Raw genomic sequence first — 17,565 nt, 5'->3', positions numbered from 1 at the left:
GGAATGCGCTCTGATGTTATCCGGAGGAGTTAAGAATAGGCCAGAATGATTAAAGATTTAATCCACCTTCCCAGGATAGCTCTCAAAACTTCTTCCCCTTATTCTTTCCCCCAAACTGAATGAATTCTAGATTTGCCAATCTTTTGTGGCCTCTTAAATACTGAAGAACTGCCCTCCTTACATCTAATGAGTGAAATTTGAGCTTGCGTCTATTCTTATGGTTTTGACAGATGGAACGTAGGAGGATGTCTTGGCTCATATGAAAGGACATGACCACCTTAGGTAAGAATGTTGGATCTAGCCTTTGTATGATGCGGTCTTCTAAAACGCTTAGGTAGGGATCTTTGATACACAAGGTCTGATCTATCCTATTCTTCCTGCTGAAGTAATAGCAGCCAAGAAGACTATTTATTTTTAGGAAGAGTGTAGTTCCCCCATCCCCTTTATTAATTTTGTTGCCCTCCTTTGTACTCGCTCTACTTCCATTATATCCTTCCTGAGCACCGGTGCCCAAAACTGTACACGGTACTCCATGTGCGGTCTAACCAGGGATTTGTACAGAGGCAGTATAATGTTCTCATCATGTGTATCCAGACCTCTTTTAATGCACCCCATGATCCTGTTTGCCTTGGCAGCCGCTGCCTGGCACTGGCTGCTCCAGGTAAGTTTATCATTAACTAGGATCCCCAAGTCCTTCTCCCTGTCAGATTTACCCAGTGGTTTCCCGTTCAGTGTGTAATGGTGATATTGATTCTTTCTTCCCATGTGTATAACCTTACATTTATCATTGTTAAACCGCATCTGCCACCTCTCGGCCCAAGTTTCCAACTTATCCAGATCCATCTGTAGCAGAATACTATCTTCTCTTGTATTGACTGCTTTACATAGTTTTGTATCATCTGCAAATATCGATATTTTACTGTGTAACCAGATCCTAAATAAATAAATGGTGAAGAGAACAGGTACCACCGACCGACTCCTGCAAGAGTACCTCTATAATCCACCAAATGATTCAGCAGACCACAATTTTTTCTAATGCTGGATTAATACAGACTCAAACGAAAACAAAAAAAAAAATCTGATACAAGATCTAACATTTCCCGGGTTGTCGAAGAACTCTGCTTGTTGTCAGTCTGAACCTTGATTATTTACATCCTCATGATGCAAATTTGTGATGGACATGGCTCGTTATGGTACAACCACTGGCAAAAATTATGGAATCCCCGGCCTTGGAGGATGTTCATTCAGTTGTTTAATTTTGTAGAAAATAAGCAGATCACAGACATGGCACAAAACTAAAGTCATTTCAAAGGGCTACTTTCTGGCTTTAAGAAACACTAAAAGAAATCAAGAACAAACAATGTGGTAGTCAGTAATGGTTACTTTTTTTAACCAAGCATAGGGGAAAAATTATAGAATCACTCAATTCTGAGGAAAAAATTATGGAATCATGGAAAACAAACAAACAAAAAACCACTCCAACACATCACTAGTATTTTGTTGCACCACCTCTGGCTTTTATAACAGCTTGCAGTCTCTGAGGCATGGACTTAATGAGGGTCACACAGGACTCTTCATCAATATGGCTCCAACTTTCTCTGATTGCTGTTGCCAGATCAGCTTTGCAGGTTGGAGCCTTGTCATGGACCATTTTCTTCAACTTCCACCAAAGATTTTCAATTGGATTGACATTCGGACTATTTGCAGGCCATGACATTGACCTTATGTGTCTTTTTTCATGGAATGTTTGCACGGTTTTTGCTCTTTGGCAGGATGCATTATCATCTTGAAAAATGATTTCATCATCCCCAAATATCCTTTCAATTGATGGGATAAGAAAAGTGTCCAAAATATCAACATAAACTTGTGCATTTATTGAAGATGTAATGACAGCCATCTCCCCAGTGCCTTTACCTGACATGCAGCCCCATATCATCAATGACTGTGGAAATTTGCATGCTCTCTTTAGGCAGTCATCTTTATAAATCTCATTGGAACGGCACCAAACAAAAGTTCCAGCATCATCACCTTGCCCAATGCAGATTCGCGATTCATCACTGAATATGACTTTCATCCAGTCATCCACAGTCCACAATTGCTTTTCCTTAGTCCAGAGTAACCTTGTTTTTTTCTGTTTAGGTGTTAAATGATGGCTTTCGTTTAGCTTTTCTGTATGTAAATCCCATTTCCTTTAGGCGGTTTCTTACAGTTCGGTCACAGACGTTGACTCCAGTTTCCTCCCATTCATTCCTCATTTGTTTTGTTGTACATCTCCTGTTTTGGAGACATATTGCTTCAAGTTTTCGGTCTTGACGCTTTGATGTCTTCCTTGGTCAACCAGTATGTTTGCCTTTAACAACCTTCCCATGTTATTTGTATTTGGTCCAGATTTCAGACACAGTTGACTGAACAACCAACATCTTTTGCAACATTGCGTGATGATTTACCCTCTTCTAAGAGTTTGATAATCCTCTCCTTTGTTTCAATTGACATCTCTCGTGTTGGAGCCATGATTCATGTCAGTCCACTTGGTGCAACAGCTCTCCAAGGTGTGATCGCTCCTTTCTAGATGCAGACTAACGAGCAGATCTAATTTGATGCAGGTGTTATTTTTGGGTATGAAAATTTACAGGGTGATTCCATAATTTTTTCCTCAGAATTGAGTGATTCCATTATTTTTCTCCTATGCTTGGTTAAAAAAAAAGTAACCATTACTGACTACCACATTTTTTGTTCTTGATTTCTTTTAGTGTTTCTTAAAGCCAGAAAGTTGCCATTTGAAATTACTTTAGTTTTGTGCCATGTCTGTGATCTGCTTTTTTTTCTACAAAATTAAACAGCTGAATGAACATCCTCCAAGGCCGGTGATTCCATAATTTTTGCCAGGGGTTGTATAGCTACCAGAGCGCACCGCTGTGATCATAACACGAGACATTTTTCGCCATTAGAAATTAGCTCTGAAGAGTATGACAGCAAGCAGAGAACTTTGAAACAGTAATGATATTGGGAAGTCTAAAAAAAAAAAAAGGATTGCTGTGCCAAGATACACACAATCAATAGTATAGGAGGAAATATCCAGATTGCTGGGGGACCAGGGCTGTGGAGTTGGAGCCCATTTTGGTGGAGTCGGAGTCATGGAAGTTGAGGAGTCAGAGGTTCGGCTTACCGATTCCACAGCCCTGTAGGGGACTGACCAACTGATCCCCAGACTGGGACTAAGAACGGATCAGTGATCAAGCATGGCCACCTCCGCTCGATCACTGCGACTGGCAGATCTTTGCCATTTCTGGAGCAGAGGTGCCCATGCTCGATCATTGCTCCATTCAGATGGATCTTCTCAGAGCCCCATTTTGGGAGTCCCAATAGTTGGACTCCACAGAGATAAAAAAAAAATTATCCCTTGTACTATTAATAGGGGATAATTTAGTAACTTGGTATAACCTGTAACTTTTTATTGTAAAAAGAAAAACATGAGCTACCACTTTGGTTCCACACGGGACTGAAATATCTGGTGCACCTCCGCCTTTGTCCGCAAACCTTAGCAGAAGCCTCATGCGCAGATCATTCGTAGAATTACGGTAACCGTGGATTTCGCCCCTCTAAAAATTCCCCGTCTTGTGGCAGAGATCTGTGCACATGGCTGACACTGGAACACTCTGTGTGCAGAAATCCACCAGGTAAAGCGACAACCTGTCTGTCCCGTGCGGACGCACCATAAAGGGTTACTGTGCTGACTGTTGTTACGCTTTTTTAACGACGCACTGTTCGTGTCTCCGCCATTATCGGATTATGCAAACAGGACGCTGAATGATCTCTGCGAGTTTATGGAATTAAGATTTGACTGCGAGATGTGTGGGTAATGCTGCCGGCGGGTGATGCAATGCCGCCTAAAATACCCGAAAGAGATCCTTACATGTCCTGTGGGCACACTGAACCGTGCTACAAATTGGGCATCACATGGTCTCACAAAAAATTGGCCTTGTATGATGATATTTTACTATCACTTTATGGCAGTAGTATTTCATTACTGTACGGTTTTTAATTGGTCATTCTATAGCCGTATTATACTATCACTGTATAACATTACTCTATGATCACTGTAGGCTATTTGGTTAGTGTATGGCATTGTTATATCATAATAATAATAATACTTTGACAGTACTATTTCATAACAGTATGGCTGTTAATTGTCCATTGTATGGCGGTATTATACTATCACTTTAGGGCACTAGAATTTGATCACTGTAGGTTATTTGGTTTTAGTGTATGGCGGTATTATACTATCAATGTATGACAATACTATTTGATAACAGTATGGCTGTTAATTGCCCATTGTATGGCGGTATTATACTATCACTTTATGGCAGTAGAATTTGATCACTGTAGGTTACTTGGTTTTAGTGTCTGAGGATATTATGCTATCACTTTATAGCAGTACCGTTTGATCACTGTATGGCTGTTATTTGGTTAGTGTATTGTGGTATTATATGATCACTTTAATGCCGTACTATATGAACACTATAGTTTATTCGGTTAGTGTGTGGCAGTATTATACTATTATTTAAGGAAGTGGTATTTGATCACCGTATAGGCTGTTATTTGGTTAGTGTGTGGCTGTATTATAAACTCTTACTTTATGGCAGTACTACTTAATCACAGCATGACCATTATTTGTTTAATGTATGGTGGTTTTATACTATCACTGTATGTCAGTACTATTATTTGATCATTATTTGGTTAGTGTGTGGTGCGGTTATACGTTTACGGTATATTTTGATATGTAATTAACACTATATATAAATATATATATATATATATATATACACACACACACACACACATACATATACAGTACAGACCAAAAGTTTGGACACACCTTCTCATTTAAAGATTTTTCTGTGTTTTCATGACTATGAAAATTGTACATTCACACTGAAGGCATCAAAACTATGAATTAACACATGTGGAATTATATACTTAACAAAAAAGTGTGAAACAACTGAAATTATGTCTTATATTTTAGGTTCTTCAAAATAGCCACCTTTTGCTTTGATGACTGCTTTGCACACTCTTGGCATTCTCTTGATGAGCTTCAAGAGGTGTTCACCGGGAATGGTTTTCACTTAACAGGTGTGCCCTGTCAGGTTTAATATGTGGGATTTCTTGCCTTATAAATGGTGTTGGGATACGCAGCTGATAGTCCTACTGAATAGACTGTTAGAATTTGTAATATGGCACGAAAAAAGCAGCTAAGTAGAGAAAAACGAGTGGCCATCATTACTTTCAGAAATAAAGGTCAGTCAGTCCGAAAAATTGTGCAAACTTTGAAAGTGTCCCCAAGTGCAGTGGCAAAAACCATCAAGCGCTACAAAGAAACTGGCTCACATGAGGACTGCCCCAGGAAAGGAAGACCAAGAGTCACCTCTGCTTCTGAGGATAAGTTTATCCGAGTCACCAGCCTCAGAAATCTCAGGTTAACAGCAGCTCAGATTAGAGACCAGGTCAATGCCACACAGAGTTCTAGCAGCAGACACATCTCTACAACAACTGTTAAGAGGAGACTTTGTGCAGCAGGCCTTCATGGCAAAAGAGCTGCTAGGAAACCACTGCTAAGGACAGGCAACAAGCAGAAGAGACTTGTTTGGGCTAAAGAACACAAGGAATGGACATTAGACCAGTGGAAATCTGTGCTTTGGTCTGATGAGTCCAAATTTGAGATCTTTGGTTCCAACCACCATGTCTTTGTGCGACACAGAAAAGGTGAACGGATGGACTATACATGCCTGGTTCCCACCGTGAAGCATGGAGGAGGAGGTGTGATGGTGTGGGGGTGCTTTGCTGGTGACACTGTTGGGGAATTATTCAAAATTGAAGGCATACTGAACCTGCATTGCACACTGAACCATCTTGCAGCGGCATGCTATTCCATCTGGTTTGCGTTTAGTTGGACCATCATTTATTTTTCAACAGGACAATGAACCCAAACACACCTCCAGGCTGTGTAAGGGCTATTTGACCAAGAAGGAGAGTGTGGGGTGCTACACCAGATGACCTGGCCTCCTCAGTCACCAGACCTGAACCCAATCGAGATGGTTTGGGGTGAGCTGGACCGCGGAGTGAAGGCAAAAGGGTCAACAAGTGCTAAGCATCTCTGGGAACTCCTTCAAGATTGTTGGAAGACCATTTCCGGTGACTACCTCTTGAAGCTCATCAAGAGAATGCCAAGAGTGTGCAAAGCAGTCATCAAAGCAAAAGGTGGCTACTTTGAAGAACCTAGAATATAAGACATAATTTCAGTTGTTTCACACTTTTTTGTTAAGTATATAATTCCACATATAGTCAGGAGGGAAACGGCTCATACATGAGCATCTACCACCAGATCCTAGCTACGCTTTTCCTTGCGTATACTGACAGCAGGTGACACACGGCCACTATACGATGACCATTTCACTTCTTCAACCTCCCTTCATTCATCCTTCTATAGTCTAGGTAGCACTAACAGAATTGTGAGACACTGGCTGACAAAAAACCCAAAACAAGATATATTTTTTAATGCAAAATTAGTTTACATTGATAAAACAAAGAGCCCCTGATAATGAATGTGATCACTAATGTGTTAGGAAGGGAAAATTAGTAAATGGCCTCATTAAGTGTCTGCTGGGCCCCCTGCTGGCACATTGCCGGTACTGCACCGCCCGTCACACCAGTGGCAGCTGCAGCAGCAGGCAGAGATACGGCTTATTAAGGGTGTATTGATTGTTTTTCTCCTTTAGGTGTGCTGTCCGAGTGGAGGCGGAGGGACCCCCATTCCTCCCACCGCCCTCTCTCTTCAAATCTCATGGTATCCATCCTCCCCTGCAATGGAGAAAACCATTCGGGCTTCCCCTGCATGCGGGGGCTGCGGGGAAGATACCAGAGACGTAGGGATGGGAAAGAGGAAGCTGTGTTAATACAGGCTTTGTTACACAGAGAGTCATTTTCATAGTAAAATGGGTTAAATTACACGGGAAAAACAACGTGAAGCGCTCTCCGGAGGTACGGGTTAGGCATACCAGCTGATGACATCACAACCTGCCCGTGACATCACACTACAACTGGGGGCTCCACAATAACTACCCCCTCTACCTTATCAGACCTATCGTCTTTAGATTATCCAAGTCTGCTGAATAACGTCTGTTGTTCGCTGTTATCAGCCACTTAAGACTGACTGCAGCGTTTATTTTTCAATGGAATAAGTGGAAAACGTATGTCACATGTCCGCCATTCTCACGCCATTGTCAGACCCAACCTGATGGCGACAGAGACTTCCCTCCTGAAAAATGACCGCGCGTTAATATCACAACACAGTAGAAATGTCACCGGACGCTTTCTCGTTGATGAATGGTCCGATAAGTCGGCGCTGACTGCACCTTAAGCTTTCCCCCCCGTTCTTCTGACCCGGGCCGGCCCGGACCATCACTCTCCCTCCATTTGCTCCCTTGGTTGCAGATGGATTGTGTCAGTGTCCGGCGAGGAATAAAGTGAACTCAGCAGCAGCGTTAATATGATCCATACATCAGGCAGCGGACGGCGGGAATCGCTGCCATTTATCAGCACTGAGTGGTGGCTGCTGAGCTTGGCAAGGCCGGCCCGATGGACTCATCATTAACCCGTCTGTTGGAGAGCTCGGCACAGAGTCCCCGAGGAGAAGGGTGGACGGCACCCATTGTGCGCAGGGAGAGTGGGAAAGGTAACTGGTCACCAACATATTAAAAGGGATTCGCACCTTTAAACTTATGGAAGAAAAATTAAAGGGATTGCCTCAACTGGACAATCCCTTCTATGAGCCGAGTTGCTCCAGTCAATAATTAGGGATATTTTTCATTTGCAAATAAGTTCTCTCAAAGACTTGCGAAAAATCTGCAGGTAAAAAACCCAAGAGCGTTTTAGTGCGTTTCCGCGTCTGAAAGATATATGTAAAAATACAGTGTCAGAAACCTCACCAAAAACTGGATGGCGCACGGCCGTGGAGGCAGTTTTATCCTTCTACTTACCTTCATTGAACAGAAGAGTGAGTCTTGGGCCGGGGGTCACATGTCAGTGTCTCCGGTACGTGTGGTGACAGTTTTTACACATACCGGAGACACTGACACACATAGACCCATTCAAGTGAACAGGTCTGTGCACATGTCAGTGTGTTTCCACAGACCGTGTGTCCATGGGTAAAACACGCTAACATGTCCGTTTTTTTAGCAGCAGCACGGGCCGCAGAACGTCCCACACAAGTGGCCGTGGATGACACAGGGATGTCATCCATGTGACACATACCGACACCTGAGAAGCAGCGATACAGTTAGCGCTGTTGCCCAGAGCCGGGTGCTGAAGACCGATCTCATCATTCTCCACTTCCGGTACTGGAAATACCAAGACGTGTGAAACCAGACTTAGGCTGGGGTCACATGAGCGATGATTCTGTCTTGTGATAGAATCGGGCCGAATATGCCAATGACATTGTCAGAGTCTGATCCGAGTGTCATCTTAGTGTGATCCGGTTCTCTCTAATGAGAGAATCACAGCACAGGTGAGAAGATGGAGAACTTAATTTCCCCATCTTCTCCATTGTATGGGTGCATAGTCCGAAGTCTGAAGCCATGCAGCGTTTTTCTTTTCTTTTTGCGTTTTTTTATTTCGGCATGAGAAAACAATCGCAGATCTGCACTGCCCCATGGTATAACATTGGGCCGCCAATAAAACCTATATAACTTCATTTTCTCCCTGTTGCTGCTGCAGTAAGCTAGTCCTTTACCGCAGACTAGCTTTATATCAGGAGTTAAATAGCATTTCTGGACATGACAGGTTCCCTTTAATGTATGCACCAATATATGAGCCTATAGTTGGTCTTCATTGCTTTATTCCAGTCTGCCCTAAGGTATGAAACTATGTGAAACAGGATTAGATCCAAAATCTATACTAGCAGCCCCCTGCACATGCCCATACATATCCCTAAATTCTGTATGTAAAACAGCACTATAACTAAGGGGGGGGGGGGGTGTAAAAATTTATCACAAGTGTCTAAAAGGAAAACTGTCTTTGTTACCTATATGCAACCAATCACAGAGTACCTTACATTTTACCAGATCAGTTTATGAAGTGAGAGCTGCGCTGTGATTGGTTGCTATGGGCAACAAAGCCAATTTTCCTTTTCGACACTTGCTAAGCCAGGCCTGGATCCTTTATATCCTGCATCATTAGTGTCCGCAATAATCCTTCCACTGACACTACAACACTGCCATCTAGTGGACAGAACTAAACATTGTTCTTAAAAGTGTTCCTCTATCTATGCAATCTGCTCACTAATCATGGCGGAGGCAAATATTCTGTGGGATCAAGAGAGGGAGAACCGACTGGTTATAAAAATTTAAAAAAAAAATGGTGAAACACTTCCAGCTACTTTTTATGAAAGTCTGAGGCGTCTAATGATAACTGGTTTAGCAGCTCAGCTCCATTGAGGTGAATGGGACTCCGATAAGATACCAGTAAAACCATGTACACAGGGGTGGTGCTGTTCTCGGAAATAAAAAAGAGCAACCATATTTATCTAACATTTTCATTATTTAACAGAACTACTTGATCTGGCTTAAGGACCAGCTTTAGGTCTGGATTAAGGGCCAGAATAACGTGTGCGATGTAAAGGCATCTCCGGCAGCGGTCAGCCATGTACATGAGCACATGGAGCCATTACTTTCATGTTTGCAATCTGCGGACGCCCACAGGCCCGTTTTTTCCATACGGCTGTCTGAAAAATCATTCTGCATGCTTTCTGCCTTTAAAAACTGATTAATTACTCCATTTTGCATCACTTTTAATGTAACCTACCTCCTGGGCGTTAGAGTATGTAATCACCGGGGCATCACTCAGTGCTTGGGTGTCGTTTTCACAGGGTGGGACGTGTTTGCAGGACACATCACCTATGCCTTGATATACAACATGGAACCCATCACTACGAGAAAGGAGATAATAAAAAGTGTGAAAAAAGGATACGGAAAAAAAGAAAACATTATGCCCATAGTGCCCTATAGTAATTTGCACTGCATATCCCTTTTATTGAATCGGACCAAACCAGTTAACCTTCTCTATCCTCGTGCATCAACGAGCCTCGAACACCCCTGGCTCAGCAGCTGTCCTTTCTTGGACCACTTTTGGTAGATACTGACCATTGGAAACATCTCATAATACCTGAAATATTGGAGATGCTCTAACTCAGCCGTCTGGCATCATATTTTGGCTTCTGTCTTAGTTGCTCCCATCCTTTCGCTTGCTTGTTTTCCAGTTTCCAGCACTTTTGACTGTAGCTGATCACTTGCTGTGAAATGCCCCGCACCATTGACAGGAGCCATTGTCATCAGATGATCGATGTTACTCACAGCACCTGTGTATGGTGGCCGGTCACTGCACACAGGATCGCACAGCAGCTTGCGGCCACTATACACAAGCGAGGGGAGAAGGGAGCGCGCACCAGGTCACATCGTGCACGTTCTCATCCCTCTCCGGTCAGCATCAGCTGTCAGTGTCTGATCCTGTGTGCACCGAGCGTCTGTTATACACAGGAGAGGGGAGAAGGGAGCGCGCACCAGGTCACATCGTGCACGTTCTCATCCCTCTCTGGTCAGCATCAGCTGTCAGTGTCTGATCCTGTGTGCACCGAGCGTCTGTTATACACAGGAGAGGGGAGAAGGGAGCGCGCACCAGGTCACATCGTGCACGTTCTCATCCCTCTCCGGTCAGCATCAGCTGTCAGTGTCTGATCCTGTGTGCACCGAGCGTCTGTTATACACAGGAGAGGGGAGAAGGGAGCGCGCACCAGGTCACATCGTGCACGTTCTCATCCCTCTCTGGTCAGCATCAGCTGTCAATGTCTGATCCTGTGTGCAGCGAGCGTCTGTTATACACAGGAGAGGGGAGAAAGGAATGCGCACCAGGTCACATCGTGCACGTTCTCATCCCTCTCCGGTCAGCATCAACTGTCAATGTCTGATCCTGTATGCAGCGAGCGTCTGTTATACACAGGAGAGGGGAGAAGGGAGCGCGCACCAGGTCACATCGTGCACGTTCTCATCCCTCTCTGGTCAGCATCAGCTGTCAATGTCTGATCCTGTGTGCAGCGAGCGTCTGTTATACACAGGAGAGGGGAGAAAGGAATGCGCACCAGGTCACATCGTGCACGTTCTCATCCCTCTCCGGTCAGCATCAGCTGTCAGTGTCTGATCCTGTATGCAGCGAGCGTCTGTTATACACAGGAGAGGGGAGAAGGGAGCGCGCACCAGGTCACATCGTGCACGTTCTCATCCCTCTCCGGTCAGCATCAGCTGTCAATGTCTGATCCTGTATGCAGCGAGCGTCTGTTATACACAGGAGAGGGGAGAAGGGAGCGCGCACCAGGTCACATCGTGCACGTTCTCATCCCTCTCTGGTCAGCATCAGCTGTCAATGTCTGATCCTGTATGCAGCGAGCGTCTGTTATACACAGGAGAGGGGAGAAGGGAGCGCGCACCAGGTCACATCGTGCACGTTCTCATCCCTCTCTGGTCAGCATCAGCTGTCAATGTCTGATCCTGTGTGCAGCGAGCGTCTGTTATACACAGGAGAGGGGAGAAAGGAATGCGCACTGTTGTGGGTTCTGTTTTTGGGCTCCCTCTGGTGGTTACTGATGGTACTGGGTGACTTGTCTTTCCTGGGTTTCTGGGTTCCACCTGTTCCATCAGCATATGGGAGTTTCCTATTTAACCTGGCTTTGCTGGCATTTCCTCGCCGCTTAGCAATGTATCCAGTGTGTCTTGTTACCTCTGCTCCCTGCTCCTAGAACCTTCTGGACAAGCTAAGTTTGGATTTTCCTGTTTTGTGTTTTGCTTAATTTGGTTTTTAGTCCAGCCTGCAGATATGTGATTCTCTGCTGCTGGTTGCTCTAGTGGGCTGAAATTGCTTTTCATGTACCATGAGTTGGCACATGAGTTCAAGTAATTTCAGGATGGTTTTTTGAAGGGTTTTTCGCTGACCGCGCAGTTCACTTTTGTATCCTCTGCTATCTAGCTTTAGCGGGCCTCATTTTGCTGAAACTGTTTTCATACTACGTATGTGCTTTCCTCTCATTTCACCGTCATTATATGTGGGGGGCTGCTATTTGCTGTGGGGTATTTCTCTGGAGGCAAGAGAGGTCTGTGTTTCTTCTGATAGGGGAAGTGAGATCTTCGGCTGGAGCGAGACGTCTAGGATCATCGTAGGCACGTTCCCCGGCTACTTTTATTTGTGTGTTAGGTTCAGGGTCGCGGTCAGCTCAGGTTCCATCGCCCTAGAGCTTGTTTGTATCTGTGCTTGTCCTTTTTGTGATCCCCTGCCATTGGGATCATGACAGTATAACCGGCCACAAAGTGTTAATTGTATTGGCTGAAGTAGGAGGATAAGTAGTCTGAGGAAGTTTTTTTTTTTTTCCCCTCAGAGTTTGCTGCCTAGCCTTATTGCAGCCTGGCTACTTCCTCCTCCTCTTAATCTTTGAATGGCTCTGATCTCAGCTGTTTATCATGGACGTCCAGAGTTTGGCTTCCAGCCTGAATAATCTTGCCACTAAGGTTCAAAATATTCAGGATTTTGTTGTACATGCTCCTATGTCTGAACCTAGAATTCCTGTCCCAGAGTTTTTTTCTGGAGATAGATCTCGTTTTCTGAATTTTAGGAACAATTGCAAGTTGTTTCTTTCTTTGAAATCTCGCTCCTCTGGAGACCCTGCTCAGCAAGTCAAGATAATTATATCTTTCCTGCGGGGTGACCCTCAGGATTGGGCATTTGCATTGGCACCAGGGGACCCTGCGTTGCTTAATGCAGATGCGTTTTTTCTGGCATTGGGTTTGCTCTATGAGGAACCTAACCAAGAGATTCAGGCTGAAAAAGCTTTGTTGGCCCTCTCTCAGGGGCAAGATGAAGCAGAAATTTATTGTCAAAAATTTCGGAAGTGGTCGGTACTTACTCAGTGGAATGAGTGCGCTCTGGCTGCAAAGTTTAGAGATGGCCTTTCTGAGGCCATTAAAGATGTTATGGTGGGGTTCCCTGCGCCTGCTGGTCTGAATGAGTCTATGACTATGGCTGTTCAGATTGATCGGCGTTTACGGGAGCGCAAACCTGTGCATCATTTGGCGGTGTCGTCTGAACCGTCACCTGAGATAATGCAATGTGATAGAATTCAGTCCAGAAGTGAACGGCAAAAGTATAGGCGGGAAAAAAGGGTTGTGCTTTTATTGTGGTGATTCAGCTCATGTTATATCAGCATGCTCTAAACGCACAAAAAAGGTTGATAAGTCTGTTGCCATTAGTACTTTACAGTCTAAGTTCATTCTGTCTGTGACTCTGATTTGTTCATTATCATCCATTTCCGTCGATGCCTATGTGGATTCAGGCGCTGCCCTGAGTCTTATGGATTGGTCATTTGCCAATCGCTGTGGGTTTAGTCTGGAGCCTCTGGAAGTCCCTATTCCTTTGAAGGGAGTTGACTCTACACCTTTGGCTATGAATAAACCTCAGTACTGGACACAAGTGACCATGCGTATGACTCCCGTTCATCAGGAGGTGATTCGCTTCCTGGTACTGTATAATTTGCATGATGTTCTAGTACTTGGTCTGCCATGGTTACAAACTCATAATCCAGTCCTTGACTGGAAATCAGTGTCTGTGTTAAGCTGGGGTTGTCAGGGGGTTCATGATAATGCACCTCCGATTTCTATCGCTTCATCTACTCCTTCTGAGATTCCTGTGTTTTTGTCTGACTATCGGGATGTTTTTGAGGAGCCTAAGCTCAGTTCGCTTCCTCCTCACAGGGATTGCGATTGTGCTATAAATTTAATTCCGGGCAGTAAATTTCCTAAAGGTCGTTTGTTCAATCTGTCAGTGCCAGAGCATACTGCTATGCGGGATTATGTTAAGGAGTCCTTGGAAAAGGGACATATCCGTCCATCTTTGTCCCCTTTGGGAGCAGGTTTTTTTTTCCGTGGCCAAGAAAGATGGTTCCTTGAGGCCTTGTATAGATTATCGTCTTTTGAATAAGATTACCGTAAAATATCAGTATCCTTTGCCATTGTTGACTGATTTGTTTGCTCGCATTAAGGGGGCTAAATGGTTCACTAAGATTGATCTTCGGGGTGCGTATAATCTTATACGAATAAAGCAAGGTGATGAGTGGAAAACCGCATTTAATACGCCTGAGGGCCATTTTGAGTATTTGGTAATGCCTTTTGGACTTTCTAATGCTCCTTCAGTCTTCCAGTCCTTTATGCACGATATTTTCCGTGAATATCTGGATAAATTTATGATTGTGTATTTGGATGATATTTTGGTTTTTTCTGATGACTGGGAGTCTCATGTTCAGCAGGTCAGGAAGGTGTTTCAGGTCCTGCGGGCCAATTCCTTGTTTGTAAAAGGCTCAAAGTGTCTCTTTGGAGTCCAGAAGATTTCTTTCTTGGGGTATATTTTTTCCCCTTCTACTATTAAGATGGATCCCGTCAAGGTTCAGGCTATTTGTGACTGGACGCAGCCTACATCTCTTAAGAGTCTACAGAAGTTCTTGGGCTTTGCTAATTTCTATCGTCGTTTTATAACTAATTTTTCTAGTGTTGTTAAGCCTTTGACGGATTTGACTAAGAAGGGTGCTGATGTTGCTAATTGGTCTCCTGCGTATGTGGAGGCCTTTCAGGAACTTAAGCGCCGGTTTTCTTCTGCTCCTGTGTTGCGTCAGCCAGATGTTTCGCTCCCTTTTCAGGTTGAGGTTGATGCTTCCGAGATTGGAGCGGGAGCGGTTTTGTCACAGAGAAGCTCCGATGGCTCAGTGATGAAGCCATGCGCGTTTTTTTCTAGAAAGTTTTCGCCGGCTGAGCGGAATTATGATGTTGGTAATCGGGAACTTTTGGCCATGAAGTGGGCATTTGAGGAGTGGCGTCATTGGCTAGAGGGTGCTAGACATCGTGTGGTGGTCTTGACTGATCACAAAAATTTGATTTACCTTGAGTCTGCCAGGCGTCTGAATCCTAGACAGGCTCGTTGGTCACTGTTTTTCTCTCGTTTCAATTTTGTGGTTTCATACCTGCCAGGTTCAAAGAATGTGAAGGCGGATGCTCTTTCTAGGAGTTTTGTGCCTGACTCCCTTGGAAATTCTGAGCCCTCTGGTATCCTTAGGGATGGGGTGATTTTGTCTGCTGTCTCCCCAGACTTGCGACGTGCTTTGCAGGAGTTTCAGGTGGCTAAACCTGATCGTTGTCCGCCTGAGAGACTGTTTGTTCCGGATAATTGGACCAGTAGAGTCATCTCCGAGGTCCATTCTTCTGCGTTGGCAGGTCATCCTGGAATATTTGGTACTAGAGACTTGGTGGCCAGGTCTTTTTGGTGGCCTTCCTTGTCGAGGGATGTGCGTTCTTTTGTGCAGTCTTGTGAGGTTTGTGCTCGGGCTAAGCCTTGCTGTTCTCGGGCCAGTGGATTGTTGTCACCTTTGCCTATCCCGAAGAGGCCTTGGACGCACATTTCCATGGACTTTATTTCGGATCTCCCTGTCTCTCAAAAAATGTCCGTCATCTGGGTTGTGTGTGATCGCTTTTCTAAAATGGTTCATCTGGTACCCTTGCCTAAGTTGCCTTCCTCCTCTGAGTTGGTCCCTCTGTTTTTTCAGAATGTGGTTCGTTTGCATGGGATTCCTGAGAACATCGTTTCTGACAGGGGATCCCAGTTTGTGTCTAGATTTTGGCGGACTTTCTGTGCTAAGATGGGCATTGATTTGTCCTTTTCGTCTGCATTCCATCCTCAGACGAATGGCCAGACTGAACGAACTAATCAGACCTTGGAAACTTATTTAAGGTGTTTTGTTTCTGCTGATCAGGATGACTGGGTTACCTTTTTGCCGCTGGCCGAGTTTGCGCTTAATAATCGGGCTAGTTCTGCTACCTTGGTTTCTCCTTTCTTTTGTAATTCGGGGTTTCATCCTCGTTTTTCCTCTGGTCAGGTGGAACCTTCTGATTGTCCTGGAGTGGACATGGTGGTGGATAGGTTGCATCGGATTTGGAGTCATGTGGTGGACAATTTGAAGTTGTCCCAGGAGAAGGCTCAGCAGTTTGCTAATCGCCGTCGCCGCGTGGGTCCTCGACTTCTTGTTGGTGACTTGGTGTGGTTGTCTTCTCGTTTTGTTCCTATGAAGGTCTCTTCTCCTAAGTTCAAACCTCGGTTCATCGGTCCCTATAGGATCTTGGAAATTCTTAACCCTGTGTCGTTTCGTTTGGATCTCCCGGCATCGTTCGCTATTCATAATGTGTTTCATCGGTCGTTGTTGCGGAAGTATGAGGTACCTGTTGTTCCTTCTCTTGAGCCTCCTGCTCCAGTGCTGGTGGAGGGAGAATTGGAGTATGTTGTGGAGAAGATCTTGGATTCTCGTGTTTCCAGACGGAAACTCCAGTATTTGGTCAAGTGGAAGGGTTATGGTCAGGAGGATAATTCTTGGGTGGTTGCCTCGGATGTTCATGCTGATGATTTGGTTCGCGCTTTTCATAGGGCTCATCCTGGTCGCCCTGGTGGTTCTCGTGAGGGTTCGGTGACCCCTCCTCAAGGGGGGGGTACTGTTGTGAGTTCTGTTTTTGGGCTCCCTCTGGTGGTTACTGATGGTACTGGGTGACTTGTCTTTCCTGGGTTTCTGGGTTCCACCTGTTCCATCAGCATATGGGAGTTTCCTATTTAACCTGGCTTTGCTGGCATTTCCTCGCCGGTTAGCAATGTATCCAGTGTGTCTTGTTACCTCTGCTCCCTGCTCCTAGAACCTTCTGGACAAGCTAAGTTTGGATTTTCCTGTTTTGTGTTTTGCTTAATTTGGTTTTTAGTCCAGCCTGCAGATATGTGATTCTCTGCTGCTGGTTGCTCTAGTGGGCTGAAATTGCTTTTCATGTACCATGAGTTGGCACATGAGTTCAAGTAATTTCAGGATGGTTTTTTGAAGGGTTTTTCGCTGACCGCGCAGTTCACTTTTGTATCCTCTGCTATCTAGCTTTAGCGGGCCTCATTTTGCTGAAACTGTTTTCATACTACGTATGTGCTTTCCTCTCATTTCACCGTCATTATATGTGGGGGGCTGCTATTTGCTGTGGGGTATTTCTCTGGAGGCAAGAGAGGTCTGTGTTTCTTCTGATAGGGGAAGTGAGATCTTCGGCTGGAGCGAGACGTCTAGGATCATCGTAGGCACGTTCCCCGGCTACTTTTATTTGTGTGTTAGGTTCAGGGTCGCGGTCAGCTCAGGTTCCATCGCCCTAGAGCTTGTTTGTATCTGTGCTTGTCCTTTTTGTGATCCCCTGCCATTGGGATCATGACAGCGCACCAGGTCACATCGTGCACGTTCTCATCCCTCTCCGGTCAGCATCAGCTGTCAATGTCTGATCCTGTATGCAGCGAGCGTCTGTTATACACAGGAGAGGGGAGAAGGGAGCGCGCACCAGGTCACATCGTGCACGTTCTCATCCCTCTCCGGTCAGCATCAGCTGTCAATGTCTGATCCTGTGTGCAGCAAGCGTCTGTTAT

General features: G+C 44.9%; 1 protein-coding gene across 2 annotated transcripts in view; it reads right to left on the bottom strand.

The window, feature by feature from the left end:
- The window catches only part of PEBP4 (phosphatidylethanolamine binding protein 4), a 118,408-nt gene that overhangs the window by 49,056 nt on the left and 51,787 nt on the right, over window positions 1–17,565 (bottom strand). For both annotated transcript variants that reach the window (XM_069766955.1, XM_069766956.1), the window contains exon 3: window positions 9,856–9,979. In XM_069766955.1, coding sequence (XP_069623056.1) covers window positions 9,856–9,979 — 124 coding nt within the window. The remainder of the gene's footprint in view (window positions 1–9,855; window positions 9,980–17,565) is intronic.

This window comes from Ranitomeya imitator, chromosome 4, assembly GCF_032444005.1.
Source record: "Ranitomeya imitator isolate aRanImi1 chromosome 4, aRanImi1.pri, whole genome shotgun sequence".
Lineage (NCBI taxonomy): Eukaryota > Metazoa > Chordata > Amphibia > Anura > Dendrobatidae > Ranitomeya > Ranitomeya imitator.
This window is presented reverse-complemented; position numbering and strand designations above follow the sequence as displayed.